Source organism: Liolophura sinensis, chromosome 8 (genome assembly GCF_032854445.1).
Source record: "Liolophura sinensis isolate JHLJ2023 chromosome 8, CUHK_Ljap_v2, whole genome shotgun sequence".
NCBI lineage: Eukaryota > Metazoa > Mollusca > Polyplacophora > Chitonida > Chitonidae > Liolophura > Liolophura sinensis.
In genome coordinates this window covers 53,290,948-53,307,764 of record NC_088302.1, presented here as the reverse complement: position 1 = coordinate 53,307,764, position 16,817 = coordinate 53,290,948, and the positions used below count along the sequence as shown (strand labels likewise).

At 39.6% G+C, this 16,817-nt stretch overlaps 1 protein-coding gene across 4 annotated transcripts; it reads right to left on the bottom strand.

The window, feature by feature from the left end:
• Positions 1-1,591: 1,591 nt before the first annotated feature.
• On the bottom strand, positions 1,592-7,041 carry LOC135473883 (zinc finger CCHC domain-containing protein 9-like). Of its 4 annotated transcripts, none has more exons than XM_064753809.1 (6): positions 6,934-7,041; positions 5,777-6,167; positions 4,693-4,837; positions 4,183-4,275; positions 3,293-3,364; positions 1,592-1,731 (listed from the first exon to the last, which is right to left on the bottom strand). In XM_064753809.1, the coding sequence occupies exons 2-6, from the start codon at positions 6,110-6,112 to the stop codon at positions 1,613-1,615; spliced, it is 765 nt and encodes a 254-aa protein (XP_064609879.1). In that variant the 5' UTR covers positions 6,113-6,167; positions 6,934-7,041; the 3' UTR covers positions 1,592-1,612. The 4 variants fall into 4 exon arrangements, with proteins under 4 accessions (XP_064609879.1, XP_064609882.1, XP_064609880.1 ...); XM_064753812.1 differs by having other exon boundaries at positions 6,846-6,944; XM_064753810.1 differs by lacking the exon at positions 6,934-7,041 and adding an exon at positions 6,568-6,811.
• Between the last annotated feature and the right edge of the window lie 9,776 nt (positions 7,042-16,817).

Genomic DNA, 16,817 nt, shown 5'->3' with positions numbered 1-16,817 from the left:
TAGCCCAGGGGAAATTAGCTGTCTTCTGATGGCTCGTCAAATCTCGCTGCTATAGTAAATTTCCACTAGTTCACTAACCGGAGAAAATAGGGAATCCTACCTTCTGGTTATTTAATGTCACATGTTCCTTGTCTCTATTTGGTCTTACTTGTTTAATTGGTGTATTACTATGTATTATTGAGAATATTTATCTTTCTTGCCACCGAGTCCAGTTTTTGTTTGGAGAAAACCAGGGGTGGAAAAAACCATCACACCTCACCGACAAATATGTAACACAATGTTCCACACCAGTCTTACCTCCTTCACGTCTATAACACCGAAGTCCCACATTGCTCACACTTGTAACACTGCAGTCACACCTTGCTGGCAACTGTATAACACTACAGTCACACCTACACTTAGCTGACACCTGTATCGTCACAATCCCACATTGCCGACACCTGTAATACTGCAGTCACACTTTTCTGACACCTGTAACACTGCAGTCACACCTGACACCTGTAACATCAGTCCCACCTTCCTGACACCTGTAACACTGCAGTCCCACCCAGCTAAGAGCTGTAACATCGCTGTTCCGCATTGCTGATACCTGTAACATCACGGACCCATCTTACCCAAGCTAGACCTGTAACATCGTAGTTCCACTGCAGACACTTGTATCATAACAGTTCTGCGTAGCTGACATCTGTAACATCACAGTCCCGCCTTGCTGACATCTGTAACATCACAGTCCCACCTTCCTGACACCTGTAACACTGCAGTCCCACCCAGCTAAGAGCTGTAACATCGCTGTTCCGCATTGCCGATACCTGTAACATCACGGACCCATCTTACCCAAGCTAGACCTGTAACATCGTAGTTCCACTGCAGACACTTGTATCATAACAGTTCTGCGTAGCTGACATCTGTAACATCACAGTCCCGCCTTGCTGACATATGTAACATCACAGTCCCACCTTGCTGACATCTGTAACATCACAGTCCCACCTTGCTGACATCTGTAACATCACAGTCCTGCCTTGCTGACATCTGTAACATCACAGTCCCACCTTGCTGACATCTGTAACATCACAGTCCCACCTTGCTGACATCTGTAACATCACCACCCCAACATGCTGACACTGCTAATAACACCTGTGACAACATGATCCCACCTAGCTCACACCAGTGACAAAACGAACCCACCCAGCTGACAGCACGAGGCTACCCTGATGAATGGAGACTGAAACGAGACAGCACGCCACCAGATTTTAGCTGACCCTAGCTTGTCGAAAAAGATTCTAACAGTGAACAGCAATGGTTTTGGGTCTGAAACTGAAAGTTAGCAGAGCGAAAACAAGGTGATGATTCTCTTAAATTTTTCTGTTCTTTTGTAGATGTGCATACAATTCATGGATTGTGTTTGGCCTGAAAAAAACTGCACAAATCTTGAAAGTATGAATTGCTCAAAATGCTATATACAGCTTGTTTTCTTCAGTGTGGACAAATTTGAAACAACTGCAATTCACCTTTAACTCCAAAGCAACAGAAGACAAAAATCAAGATACATTTCAAAATTTATTTGATACTTTCTTACATCTGATAAATTTAAATTCATAAGTGCAGGAAAAATTCAGAAATTGACCACTTTTTTCTTTTTCTTGCTGACGGGTAAATATTCCTGTGTTGGTTCAGCGTGTGAGTCAGCGCTCTGACAGCTGCTGATCGTCTCCAGGGTAACGTCTTGAATACCTGCAACAACAACAACCACAGCTGAATCACACAAATGTACATGGACTGCAGCTGAATCACACAAATGCACATGAACTGCAGCTGAATCACACAATTTTATGTGGATGGCAGCTGAATGACACAAATGTACATGGACGGCAACTGAATCACACAAATGTACATGAACTGCAGCTGAATGACACAAATTTTCATGGACTGCACCTGAATCACACAAATGTACATGGACGGCAGCTGACTCACACAAACATTCATAGTCTGCAGTTGAATCACCCAATGTACATGAACTGCAACTGAATCACACAAATGTACATGAACTGAAGCTGAATCACACAAATGTTCATGAACTGTAGCTGAATCACACAAATGTACATGAACTGCACCTGAATCACACAAATGTACACGGTCTGCAGCTGAATCACACAAATGCACATGGACTGCAGCTGAATCACACAAATGCACATGGACGGCAGCTGAATCACACAACTGTACAGGAACTGCAGCTGAATCACACAAATGTACATGGACGGCAGCTGAATCACACAACTGTACATGGACTGCAGCTGAATCACACAAATATTCATGAATTGCAGCTGAACCACACAAATGTACAGTAACTGCTGCTGAATCGAAAAACTATTCATGAACTGTAGCTGAATCACACAAATGTACATGAACTGCACCTGAATCACACAAATGTACATGGTCTGCAGCTGAATCACACAAATGGACATGAACTGAAGCTGAATCACACAAATGTACATGGACTGCACCTGAATCACACAAATGTACATGGTCTGCAGCTGAATCACACAAATGTACATGGACTGCCCCTGAATCACACAAATGTACATGAACTGCAGCTGAATCACACAAATGTACATGTCTGCAGCTGAAGCACACAAATGTACATGGACTGCCGCTGAAGCACACAAATGTACATGGACAGCAGCTGAATCACACAAACGTTCATGGTCTGCAGCTGACTCACACAAACATTCATAGTCTGCAGTTGAATCACACAAATGTACATGAACTGCAGCTGAATCACACAAATGTACATGGACTGCAGCTGAATCACACAAATGGACATGGACTGCAGCTGAATCACACAAATGTACATGGACGGCAGCTGACTCACACAAACATTCATAGTCTGCAGTTGAATCACACAAACGTTCATTTTCTGCAGATGAATCACACAAACGTTCATGGTCTACAGCGGAATCACACAAACGTTCATGGTGTGCAGCTGAATCACACAAATGTTCATGGTGTGCAGCTGAATCACACAAACGTTCATGGTCTGCAGCTGAATCACACAAACGTTCATGGTCTGCAGCTGAATCACAGACTTCATCAAAAGTTTTTGGAATGACTATTTCTTAATTTTTTTTTCTTTTGGATTTTCATGGTACTGATTGTTATTACAAAGTAAAATCATCACAAACATGATATTTACATGAAATAATAGAATGAATGAATGATTATGGCACATTGGCAATATTTCAGCCATATCGTGGCGATGAAATAATAGATGAAATCGGATGTTTGAAGGTAATACCTTGCTGTTTCTGCAGTTCTGGACAGTCTCTCCTGAAATGCTCAACCGATCCACACTGTTTACAGCATCCACCTGATCATGAGAAAACACACACTGATGTCACAGCCTTCACTTGAGCCATTAGTTCAATATGACCAGTATTCACAGAGTTAGATGACATAATACAGCATTATCAATGTTCGTGTGAATATCAACCAATAGGCTTTCAACATCATACAATATATGTGGATGTTAGCAGTAACTGTAAAATGTCAAATATAACCATCATTATTATACACCTAAGTGGGCGCCCAGGACATACAATCCAATAACCTATAAAACTGTCTTGTGAGAGAAACTCTTAGGTGTGAAAATAAGCAGCCTTTCAGACACACCGTGAGTCATATGGGATGGGGGTAGTACAGCCCCAAAGTTTGATAAGTCCTAAAATTAGAATTACTGTATGTCCTAAAAACTAGTTTGAAAATCCACATGTAATTATTTCACCTCTTTTTCCACTGGTGATCTTTGTGTTCATCATCTGAAGACTGATTACCCTAATGTCACTTCTGACATTTCAGTTCAATTGTAAGCGATGTCTTTATTTCCACAAATGTCCTCCCTATTTATCGAAAAAAGTTTAGTCTTTTTCAAGTGACATGTTCAAGTCATTCTGAATGATTCATCGACATATCAGGGCAACTTTTTATTTTGATTAATGTATTATGGGAAAAACTGAAGAAAATGTGAAGTATCAGGTTAAGGTGTATATGTCCTTTAGAGAATGCATGCTTGAGGTCAAACTTTTCCTGTGATGTTTTCCTTCCCTGTATACATGCAATTACATGTACGTCTGTAACGGCAATATTATGGACGCATTCCCATTATCAGTGACAACCTTTGCGACCTACCTTTAGGATACAACCCTCTGGGGTTATCAGGGCACTTCTTTGAGATGTGGCCCTTTTCACCACAAATAAAACACTTGGCAAATGGGTAAACACCTGTTAAAATAATCAGCACAGTATGCATCAATATAGCATTTTATTACACTGACAAATGTCTCAAGCCAAATGGTATGGTGTAAAACAACAACCAATTAAAATATTCAAATGATTTGTATCCTCTCAGGTCACCAATGTATATCATAATGCTACTGCATTTTAACACATAATACGAATGTTTCTATAGCAACGATGAGAGCTTTTTTCACAGACAGCATGTGATATGACAGTACAATTAGTTGACATATAAACATGTACTTATTTCACCTCAAAAACAACATCATAACTCACTTAAATCTCTGGAGTATCAAAAATCCATTGATAATTTTCAAGTGATTTGTTTTTATTTTTTTTCCATGCATGCTTCACATATGTTGTGGAGCTTTCTGTATCATTTACAAATTTTAGATCATGTACCTAGGGCAACTTTTACATGGCATTTTCCTGAGCTATGCTCTGTAGAACCACACTTGAAGCAGATACCAGTGCCTTGTTCTTGATCCTTCATGATTTGAGGACAGTCTGCCAGGTGGTGACCAGCTTCACGGCAGTTATAACACACCTTCAAACAGAGCAAAGTAAATTACAGATCATGGAATGCTTTTTGCCACAGACACCCATCCCATAGGTAATAATGAAGTTTTATGACAAGATTGACCAACTTTGTAAAATGCAGCTTCACAGCCACCTTACATTAGAAATGTACTTGAAGTACTTTTTTGTGGCTGTTCGAGAGAAACTGTTTTATTTAAACACTAACAATCTACAACCCCTAGTCCTTCACACCAGAGCCCTCCAGTCACCCCTGAGCACTCCACTTCAGTCATACTTGAGCACCCCACTTGTCACACTTGAGCACTGACGAGCCCTCCACTTCAGTCACAGCTGAGCACTCCACATCAGTCACACCTAAGCACTCCACATCAGTCACATCTGAGCACTCCACTTCAGTCACCCCTGAGCACTCCACATCAGTCACACCTAAGCACTCCACATCGGTCACACCTAAGCACTCCAAATCAGTCACATCTGAGCACTCCACTTCAGTCAAACCTGAGCACTCCACTTCAGTCAAACCTGAGCACTCCACATCAGTCACACCTAAGCACACCACATCAGTCACATCTGAGCACTCCTCTTCAGTCAAACCTGAGCACTCCACTTCAGTCATACCTGAGCACTCCACTTCAGTCATACCTGAGCACTCCACCTCATCCACACTGGAGCACTCCACCTTGGTCCCACCTGAGCACTCCTCTTCTGTCACACTTGAGCACTAAAATTATTTTTGAGGACTTTTCACTTACACAGGTGAAAGTGTTATTTGTCATGAATCTTTCTGAATTGTGGTGTCAGCTCTGTTCCCTAGGGTATACTTCATATTGTTTTAATATTTCCACCTAGCTTCTCTTAGGACTGAAAATGCACTTTAAGCATCACGTTAACCCCAAGTACTCACACTGCTAACAAACAAACATTTAGAATCATGATCTCTACAAACCTTAGCCATATCCCTTTCCTGCTTCCTTCTCTGTCTTCGCCTTTCTCTCTGACGGTCTTTCAAACGTTGTTTATCTCTCTTCTTGACCTTAGAGATGTGCTTCAGTTCTTTAGGCACTTTGTCAACCTGTGTTCTTGTCTTATGTGCATCAGATGTGGCCTTTTGTGATGGTTCAGTAACATTGTCTTTCTTAGATTTCTTCACTTCTTTTGTTTCTTCAGTTTCATACACACCATGCGATTGCCCAAATTTTTTCTTGATGCTCAAATCTTCCCATGTGCTACCTTCATAAGGTTTTTTCTTATTGGCTGAACCACCTCGAGCAAAACGAGTCATTTTGACTTAAAATCAGTCAGTCCTCTGTGCAAAGTGCGGCAAGGCCTGGGTACACCTGTAACACAAACATATTATAAGATTATCATATATGACATAAATATTTATTTATCTTCAAATGGCCACCTCTGCCAGGATTGGTAATAAACTTGCGAGCTGGTAGATAAAGAACTGTAGCAGAAAGCTCTACTTTTTTAAATGCCGATGGATGGAGGCCTACAAAGCAAAATTGAATGGAACCAGTCCACGCCGAAACGAGGCTAAAAGAAAACCTGGCACACTTTAATTGGAGAAGTGGGTATCTCGTGTGGACCCGATTTATTAGCAGTGTACTGAAGCAGTGGTGAATAACTTGAAAGGCTGCACGCAACATAACTTTATGTCAAACCTTTTCATTGACGGGTAGCTTACTTTCTGCAATATTAAGCCTAGGATCCACGTGTAAACAGGTAAATTACCCGCCGAATTTTGTACTCTCCGCAGCTCACCGTCCATTAGCATATGAAATAGCAGACAATATACAGCTCTGTATCTTCCGTCGCCACGGTGACTGACAATGTTTATGGTGTTCTTTTCTCAACTTAGACTACAGCCGTCAACACAGGTAGATGCATGACGTCATACGTGATCATATGTCATTACATTTGTGATTAACATAGACAGATTATTTTCAAACGTAGGGCCTACATGCGCCATTACAGCACTTGGTTATGCAGGCAGGCCGACATGTTCTTACCTAACCAAGTACTAACGCCTGTGGCTGGTGATTTAAAAGAGCATAAACAATAGCCTCGAGGTAGCTAAATTTCTGATTAACAATATACCTTGTTTTTACGCTCTATAAACACAAGATTACAAGTCCACGCTTAAAAACACATCGCACAACGTTTCACGTGTTTACGGAAATCGCCATTTTGTACTGGGGATCACCCTTCGCAAGGACGTCAGGCCTAGATGAAAACGAGGCCGAAGGGATTCCCCCTGCAGAGAGTGCGACAATCTCTCATTTTCGTTTCCAGCTGCTTGTTGTTTTGCTTAATACTAAATTAAATGGGAAAATTTAACTTTCATTAAAAGTTAATCCCCTCAGCTACCTGAAAAAGTCCTAACACAGTACAAAGAAGGTAATCTATCACTCAGAGAGACAGGCATTCATTTAAGATCATTTGGTTATATTGCTAATATTCAGTGCAAGTTCTTTCAACAATCATTAAAACTGCCCCAAATCATAAGGGTTGAATTACTTGAATCTCGTTAAAATAAATAAATTAATAAATAAATCTCAGAACTGTCAGCAACTTAAATCTGAACTCAAACATCGACTGATATGGCAAATATATAAAATAGCACTAGCTTCAGGTAAAACATAAATCAGGAATATGGCCGCAATTAAGTTATAGACTAAGTTCATGCTCAGATGAATATAGGCCCGTGATTCCGGTGTCAGACTGACTGCGACAACGGAACCAACCAGAGCTTGGTTTGAAACCCTGACTTCATTTGCCAGCGGCTCAGACTGACTGTGACAACCGAACCAACCAGAGCTGGGCTCGAAACCCTGACTTCATTTGCCAGCGGCTCAGACTGACTGTGACAACCGAACCAACCAGAGCTGGGCTCGAAACCCTGACTTCATTTGCCAGCGGCTCAGACTGACTGTGACAACCGAACCAACCAGAGCTGGGTTCGAAACCCTGACTTCATTTGCCAGCGGCTCAGACTGACTGTGACAACCGAACCAACCAGAGCTGGGCTCGAAACCCTGACTTCATTTGCCAGCGGCTCAGACTGACTGTGACAACCGAACCAACCAGAGCTGGGCTCGAAACCCTGACTTCATTTGCCAGCGGCCCAGACTGACTGTGACAACCGAACCAACCAGAGCTGGGTTTGAAACCCTGACTTCATTTGCCAGCGGCCCAGACTGACTGTGACAACCGAACCAACCAGAGCTGGGTTCGAAACCCTGACTTCATTTGCCAGCCGCCTTGACCAGAAAACCAGTTTATAATAAGATACTTGCCTCAACGCATTTGCTGAAATGATTACTAAATAGTGTGGTGAAGAGGGAGGCGTGTAAGTCAAATGAATAGATAGCTCAATGGATGCTCTTTGGAAGACACATGGGCAGAGTGAGTGTTAGAAGAATTCTTGAGTTGGCTCACATGTGCCAATGTATTAAAGTAGGCATTTCACATGCCACCAGAGTGATGAGGATTCTTAGATTTAAGCCAGACTTCATTTTCAAATTTATTATACAAGTCTAGGACAACTCTATACACTACAATAAAAATTCCTACCATAAATGACAAGTTTAGAGCAGTAAACTGTTTTGAAGTGAAGTCTGATTTCATTGTAAGACAGTATTAACAGTGGCCTGAGTTATAGTCAGCTTTAGTACTTTCTGTCTAGTGGTGATCATGCTAAGTGAGATACAAACAGTTGTAAATGAATTTAAACCTGCACCAATTACTTGAGTGATACTGTATGCAAGGTCTGGGAAGGGAGATAGCCTTACAGGCGCCTTCTGGTTCATACCAATCTTTGCAGGTCTACTGCTCTCCCCTGGCCTGACCCTCGGCAAAATATGACTACACTGGGTGGGACGTCATGCCTGCTGTACTTAGGACGTGCAAGTCAAGTTTCCAAGGCATATATATCATTAAATGGCTGTGTTGTACAAAAAGAAGTTGAATTCAAAGTGCCACATATGGCCATATTATACCAATCTATCCTGCATGTATTCATGGATATTGTAGTTCCCACCGACGGGCATTATGTTTGGAGTGGCAATAATAATCCGCTGTTCTAAAAATACATATAGATACATGTTTATTTATTTATTCATTTTTATTTGGTAAGCTATATGCACATAAGATTAAAATGTACACCAAGATTAGAAATACAGTCATAATGGATGGCGATCAATCATGATTTCCCTGTTGAAGAATTAAAATCTACCATGCGAGGAGATTGATACAATTTTTGTATTTACATCAAGACAAAACGACCAACCCGTCTGAATCACACGCTGCCCAAAACTACTATATACCTGCAGTTAATTGGATTGTACGATTGTTGTGCATATATATTGTGACTGATTATTAATACCGAAATTTTGGTGTTTCGCTATTTCCTGTGTAATGTGTAGTCCGCTTCAGTATATAAAACTCGACATAGAATTTCGCCCATTTAAAAGTGAGCGACACGCCTTTTCCATGCAACTCAGCATCGAGGTTTAAATGGGCCTTAAACATGCGAATGATGCGAAAACACCACGGGTACTTTTGAAACTCGACGTCATGCCATAATTCCGTGACTAGTTCTCAAAAAATTAATTTGTCGTATTAACAGAAAGTCTGTTGTTTTGGTGATACTAGAATGTATTCTGTCATTGTAACTGATTGTTCTGTTAAATATAAAATGTATATTCTATTAATTCAACATAAAGATTCTATTTGGGCCTTCGTGGTTCAGTTGGTTAGCGCGCAGGGGCCCAGAAGCCTCTCACCAATGCGGTCACTGTGAGTTCAAGTCCAGCTCATGCTGACTTCCTCTCCGGCTGTAGGTGGGAAGGTCTTCCAGCAACCTGCGGATGGCCGTGGGTTTCCCAGAGCCCGGTTTCCTCCCTCCATAATGCTGGCCGCTGTCAAATAAGTGAAATATTCTTGAATACGGCGTAATACACCAATCAAATAAGTAAATAAAGATTTTATTAAACTAACAGGATATTATGTTGAATATATGACGGTATTATGTTATAATAACACAATGCATTCTAGCATCACTCAGACAACAGACTTTCTGTTAAAATCGACATGAATTTTTTTGGTGTGTTTTTTGATGTATACAAGGCGCATGGACGTAAAGCAACTATGCAAAGTACAAAAGTCGACGTGTTTCAAAAACGTGGCCTTTACTTTGAGTCTGTGGAGTTTTGGGGTTGATACAAGTGATTTTCATGGCTCAAGATAAAACACCACATACAATAGATTAACTCATATCCCGGGGTTCGGTCCTGATTTTAGGCTTAATTTATTTATAGCTGGCGATCCTTTTATTATTATATCTTCTGCATAGCCCATGGACGACCAAGTTCTGTGGTTGACCGGGTGACAGTAAATATTGTGGGCGGGAGGCGTCATGTCTCGTGTCTTGTCGTTCCTTGCGGCGTAAACATGCCGTCATCGGTAAGCCTTATTCATAACACAAGGACATATGGTATGTGACTGAAACAGTGTTGATAGCAAAGCTAAAGTAATGCTGAGATAAAGCTAGTGTACTATATGTTATATATAACTCTTATTTTGAAGCCAGCAGTGCATGTCGTCCAACTCCCCCATATAAAGTACATATAGCATGTCAATATCCACGGCATTTCGGTTGACATTGTGGCACGCGGTATATCAGCACAAGCTGGAAACACGACATTTCGCCATGCGACATTTCGGTACAAACTGGAAACACGACATTTCGGCACATGACGTATTTTGATCACATTTTGAAAATGAAATTTTTATATGTTTGGTATTCAAAACACACGTTAAGCGAAGCCTTTTATATTTATTTTATAAGTTAAGTACGTATTAATGCGTTATCGGTCCTGTGATGTAAAATAAACCTATTGCATATGATGTGAAGTACAAAAACAAGAAGAAACATCTAGGCTTAGAAATCAGCTGCTATATGCAGGTCGACATATAAATCCGGGATTTGTCTAAGTATATATGATGTGGAGTTGAAGTGTCCCAACCAAATGAATGTCCATATACATACATATGTTGAGTGATGTGGTAACTTTCCACAAATGGATTATACCTAGAATGGTGAGATATCTATATAGTACAAGGTTCTGTCCCCAATCAGCATTTGGGAAACTGTCCTAGGCTGAAGTCTGGCGTTTGCAGTAGTAGCTTATGCCGAAATGTCATGTACTGAATTCTCACGTATACCAACATTTCGTGTGGTTGTTTGTTTGGTTTGTTTTTAAAGGCAATTAAAACTGGAGACAGTCCGAGATAACTTGCATTCACATGGGTTAAGGCCTCATGTACCGTTAACGCATGTTTTAGGACACAGGTTCACACCTTATGCAACGAACATGATATAAGTAATCATATGTAAGTCAACTATAAACACTCTCTCGTATTCTAAACTATATAGGTGCCCTACATTGAGATAGTAAACGGGTACAGATTGTTTGCACATTTATGACGTAAGCGTGGTTTAGCCACTCGCACTGATGTAAACAACTCGCTTGTTTTCCAAGTGGAGGTGCAGCAACCTTGTAGTAACAGTCGAGTCCTTATAATTCCGTTTAATTTCTATACATATATACCATACATACCGGTAAACATACATGTATAGCAATGTGGATTTAAAAAAAAAACAGTTGGTGACACGAGTGTCGTGATAAAGTTTATGGTACATACATGTATAGCTGGTTACACATATACCCATGAAAACAGTCGTATATTTCTGTATGCATGGGTTAAGCGTACACGGTGCTTGCCAATTAACACTAAGTCATGCAAAACAGGATCAAGCTAGAAAAATAATGGGCGGGCCAAGAGAGCTCAAGACTATTGCTTGCATGTATAAATGCCAAACATATTTGTGTGTACTTGTCAAAATTGTTTTTGTTTACACTTGTCATAAATATTTGAGTACACCGAATGTTGTGCGTTTTAAGCCGCATACACATACACATTCGTGCATGATAAACTTAATTTGTATGCACCTCCTTCTGATACCTTCTGATATCGTGTCTTTCTTGTGATACCTATCTTGACCTTCTTGTGATAGACTTATTGTGCGCTTTCTTGTGATACAAGTATTGTGACCTTCTTGTAATACATGTGTTGTACACCTTCTTGTGACACACTTAATGTGCGTTTTCTTGTGATACAAATATTGTGACCGTCTTGTGATACATGTGTTGTACACCTTCTTGTGACACACTTATTGTGCGTTTTCTTGTGATACAAGTATTGTGACCGTCTTGTGATACATGTGTTGTGACCGTCTTGTGATACATGTGTTGTACACCTTCTTGTGACACACTTATTGTGCGTTTTCTTGTGATACAAGTATTGTGACCGTCTTGTGATACGTGTGTTGTACACCTTCTTGTGACACACTTATTGTGCGTTTTCTTGTGATACAAGTATTGTGACCGTCTTGTGATACATGTGTTGAGGACCTTCTTGTGGTACACGTATTGTGTGCCTTCTTGTGATACAAGTATTGTGACCGTCTTGTGATACATGTGTTGTACACCTTCTTGTGACACACTTATTGTGCGTTTTCTTGTGATACAAGTATTGTGACCTTCTTGTGATACATGTGTTGAGGACCTTCTTGCAAAAGACACATTGTGCGCCTTCTTCTGATACACGTATTGTGACCTCCGTGCATGGGATGCACATATTTGTACCTTGTAATAACGTATTGACCTTCTTGTAATACTCGTGTTGTGCATCTTCTTGTGGTACACGTATTGTGTGCCTTCTTGTGGTACACGTATTGTGTGCCTTCTTGTGGTACACGTATTGTGCGCCTTCTTGTGGTACACGTATTGTGCGCCTTCTTGTGGTACACGTATTGTGCGCCTTCTTGTGATACACGTATTGTGCGCCTTCTTGTGATACACGTATTGTGTGCCTTCTTGTGGTACACGTATTGTGTGCCTTCTTGTGGTACACGTATTGTGTGCCTTCTTGTGGTACACGTATTGTGTGCCTTCTTGTGATACATGCACTGTGCAGATTCTTGTGGTACACGTATTGTGTGCCTTCTTGTGGTACACGTATTGTGTGCCTTCTTGTGATACATGCACTGTGCAGATTCTTGTGGTACACATATTGTGTGCCTTCTTGTGATACATGCACTGTGCAGATTCTTGTAAATCAAGGCGTCAAAGAGCCATTCGTATGCATCTGTCAATCAAAATGGACGTTCCGAGTAAATATTTGCAAAGCGAACTAATAAAAAACCCTTCAACATAAAGAACTTGGAAAATATACAAATTACGAAATTACGGCGGATTTATGCAAAGAGAATCAGTCAACAGTTTTCAATGGCGATGGAAAGACGAATCACACTAGTATATAGGTTTTCGATGATCGAAATATGTATCACAGTTGACTGCAACTGTTCATGTATCCAAGGTGGTGTTCTAATTCAACACGTTGCCAATTGCCCCGGGATACGCGGAATTAGACAAAACCATGTAGCAGAATGATGTGTACCGATACAAGAGAAATGTGCCGAAATTAATGTAAAATTTAATGTTTGATGGAATGTAGTTGACACACTTGTTTTGCAGTAACAACTTGTGACGTTCATTGAAATCGTCACACAGCACACAGCATCTAACAAAGGCTACAAGACGAGATATGCACAGGCCGTTTGACATATTACGGTCCAAGCAAGGTTGATTTAATATATTCCTTTTGTCGCAGAGTTGGCGTATCTGTTGTGGTCTTCATACAAGTGCAAGTCCAGATTCACACAGGTAAAGTCTGCGGAAACAGTTTGTACCCTTGAGAATACCTATATTTACACTTCATGTTGATAAATGGTTTACCCCCGTTTCGTATAGATCGTACTCATAAAAAAATCCAAGGAACTCAGTGAATAGCAAGCCATTCCATGGATGGCAACCCGTGTATAGTTTAATGGAAGAGGGCTTTGTTGCCATGGACAATACATGTATTGTGCACTTTTTTGTTACCAAAGCACTGTGCACCTTATTGTGATTCATGTACAGTGCACCTTACTGCAATATACACGTATTTTGCATTTTCTTGTGTATCATAGAATTGTGCATCAACTTTTGATACAGTTATATACGAGTAAATATTGTCTCTTTTCATTCAAAAGAGAATTTTCTTTTTTCCGTACTTGTAACAATTTTGTTTTGAATTATCTCTTTTTTTTTTAGCCAATGTGTTAAAAGAAAGAATCATTTTTTCATGTTCCTCCGACGACTCCGAACACCGGTAAGTCAAACTTCATAGAGCCTCCCCAAATTTTTGTATATATAGTCAGAGCTCTTTGAGGTAAAAAGCACTGTATATGCAGGCACAGCAGCAGGTTGATGTCTCTTGATACCCTTCTGCCTTTATAATGTGGTATATAACATATAACATAACCGCAATTGTTTCGGCGCACATTTCGGGTGAATGCATATCCATGCATGTATGAAGTTTCAGAGCGCGATGATTCAAAATAAGGCAAATTTTTATAGCACAACGTGAAAATACAACATGTCGATAGGTACTTAAACATGTGTAATCTGTCTGGTAAAATCATTTAATAGGATAATTATTGATTAGCGCGTCATATATGTAAATATACCCTAGGGCCCAGTTGTTCGAAAATGTATTAGCTTATACTAGTATTAAGTAATATTTTATACTTAAATATTTAAGTCTTTAAACAGTTTTGCAAAACCGGGCCGAGTTTTATATAACGTCGCGAGCTATGGATGAAGGAAACCTCCGCCCTTCCTCAAGTACACCTGTTATATTTCCTGACTTAAAGTCGCAGTCGGAGCAGCGAGAACTAGATCATCCGCTCAAGGGAATGAACCTGGTGCAAACAGTCACGCGCATGTCACACAAAACGGCTGCATGCACTGAACGCTATATGCATGCATGGGTGTGTTTGGGCGATCATGGCACGTCGTTAATAGCTATATACATGTTATTCAAATATACCGTTCCCTTTAATGGGATGATGTATGCTGATCGTATTAAACTCAACAAACACGTGTTCAGCAAAACTAACACAATTGTATGGGATGTCACTATTATGATTTTAAGCATTTTGTTTGTAATAAACAGGTGTATGTATAGGGTGCAAGTATGTATGCGGGTTGTTTATGTTACTGCTTACTGACAGCTTCATACTACACTGGGGCCTGTCTTTGAAAATAGTTATGATATGACAGGAAAACCATATATATATATATATATATATATATATATATATATATATATATATATATATATATATATATATATATATATATATATATATATCCTGGTTCATTGCTTTGGCTTTGCTTTGGCAAATGAATAAAACCAATATATATATATATATATATATATATATATATATATATATATATATATATATATATATATATATATATATATATATATATATCCTTCTCACCTTTCTGCATCTTTGTATTCCGACTACATTTTCTATCAAGGGATGTGGTATATCAGTTCGACAGGCCTTATATACCGGCATGTTTCCAGGGAATCAAGTAAGGACATGCCAAAGCAATGTAAACCGCTGTACACAGACAGAGATCAAAAGGATAATACTACTAATCTTTAAAATTTGGTGTAAAATCAAACAATATAATACAGTTCCTTATGTACATTAAACATAGCATTCGTAATTAATGTATAACAAGTCATGGTTAACTAATACACATGTATGGTCAAATGGTCGAATGGCCGATGGCTTCCATTCAGACTGGGTTGACACTTATTAATAAAAAAAGATTCTTTAACATCTAACAAAGTTTGGTCATCATGGATTGTGTTAAATTTATTTCTAACAATAATTCATTTTGCTTTAGTGATGAATACTATACATGCAAATTTTAGGTACTGTCAACGGAACCCAAATAGCCCCATGCGGCATACCCAACATTGGTGATGTTGTTCCTTGAAATTAAATTGTATGCAACTATTTCTTCCAAATACGAAACTGAGTTTGGTAAATCTTTAAAAAACAGCGGCAGCGAATTTTAGATGACTGTTTTGTATTTTGGCCATCAAAAAATGGTACAATCAAATCACAATTTGATATCCTTAATGCACTGCATCCTCAAATTTCTTATACAGTTGATGCAAATGATATCAGTATTCCATTCTTGGCTTATATTATATGCTTGTTAAATCTGGACGCGTTTGAACTAAAGATAATTACACTTCGGAAACAACCCAATACCCAGCTCTGTATTCATTTTAGCCCCAATCACTCCACATTATAGCTCCACACACAGGAAAATATCCCTTATTCACTTGCTAGACGTGTGTGTACTATTATCATCAACAAAACCATTCGGAATGAGCGACTTATTGAATTAAAGTCTGTCTTGCTCTGTAGGGGATATCTAATGAGACTCGCAGAGGTTGGAATAAGAAAAGCATTTTCTCACCCTATAATCGTGTTAAGACAAATCTCACCAAAAACTGCCAATCAAAATATTATCCCCTTTATATCTACTTACAATCCCAACAATAATGATGTATTCCCCCTAATACTGAATACGTTACCTATGCTGACCGATAGTGCTAAAATGAAAGATATCATTTCCAAATCTACAATTATTAACAGTAAACGACAGAGCCCAAACCTGATGAAAATGTTAACGAGGGTCCATTTTTCAGAAAACCAATGTAATGCACACGTAACTATATGGAACAAACCCAGGTGTGAGACGTGCATCCACATACTGGAAGGTCCGAGTGTTAAATTTACCACAACTGACTCCTTATACACTGTTAAAATGAACATGTCCTGTGATCCTAAATACGTTGTAGGCCCCCTATACGCACTTATATGCCACTGGTGTGGCAAACAATACACTGGTCAGACAACAGATTTAAGATCGCTGCTAACCGAATACAGACAACACATTCTCAATGAAAATCGCTGTTTTCTTCCTGTTTGTCGACAC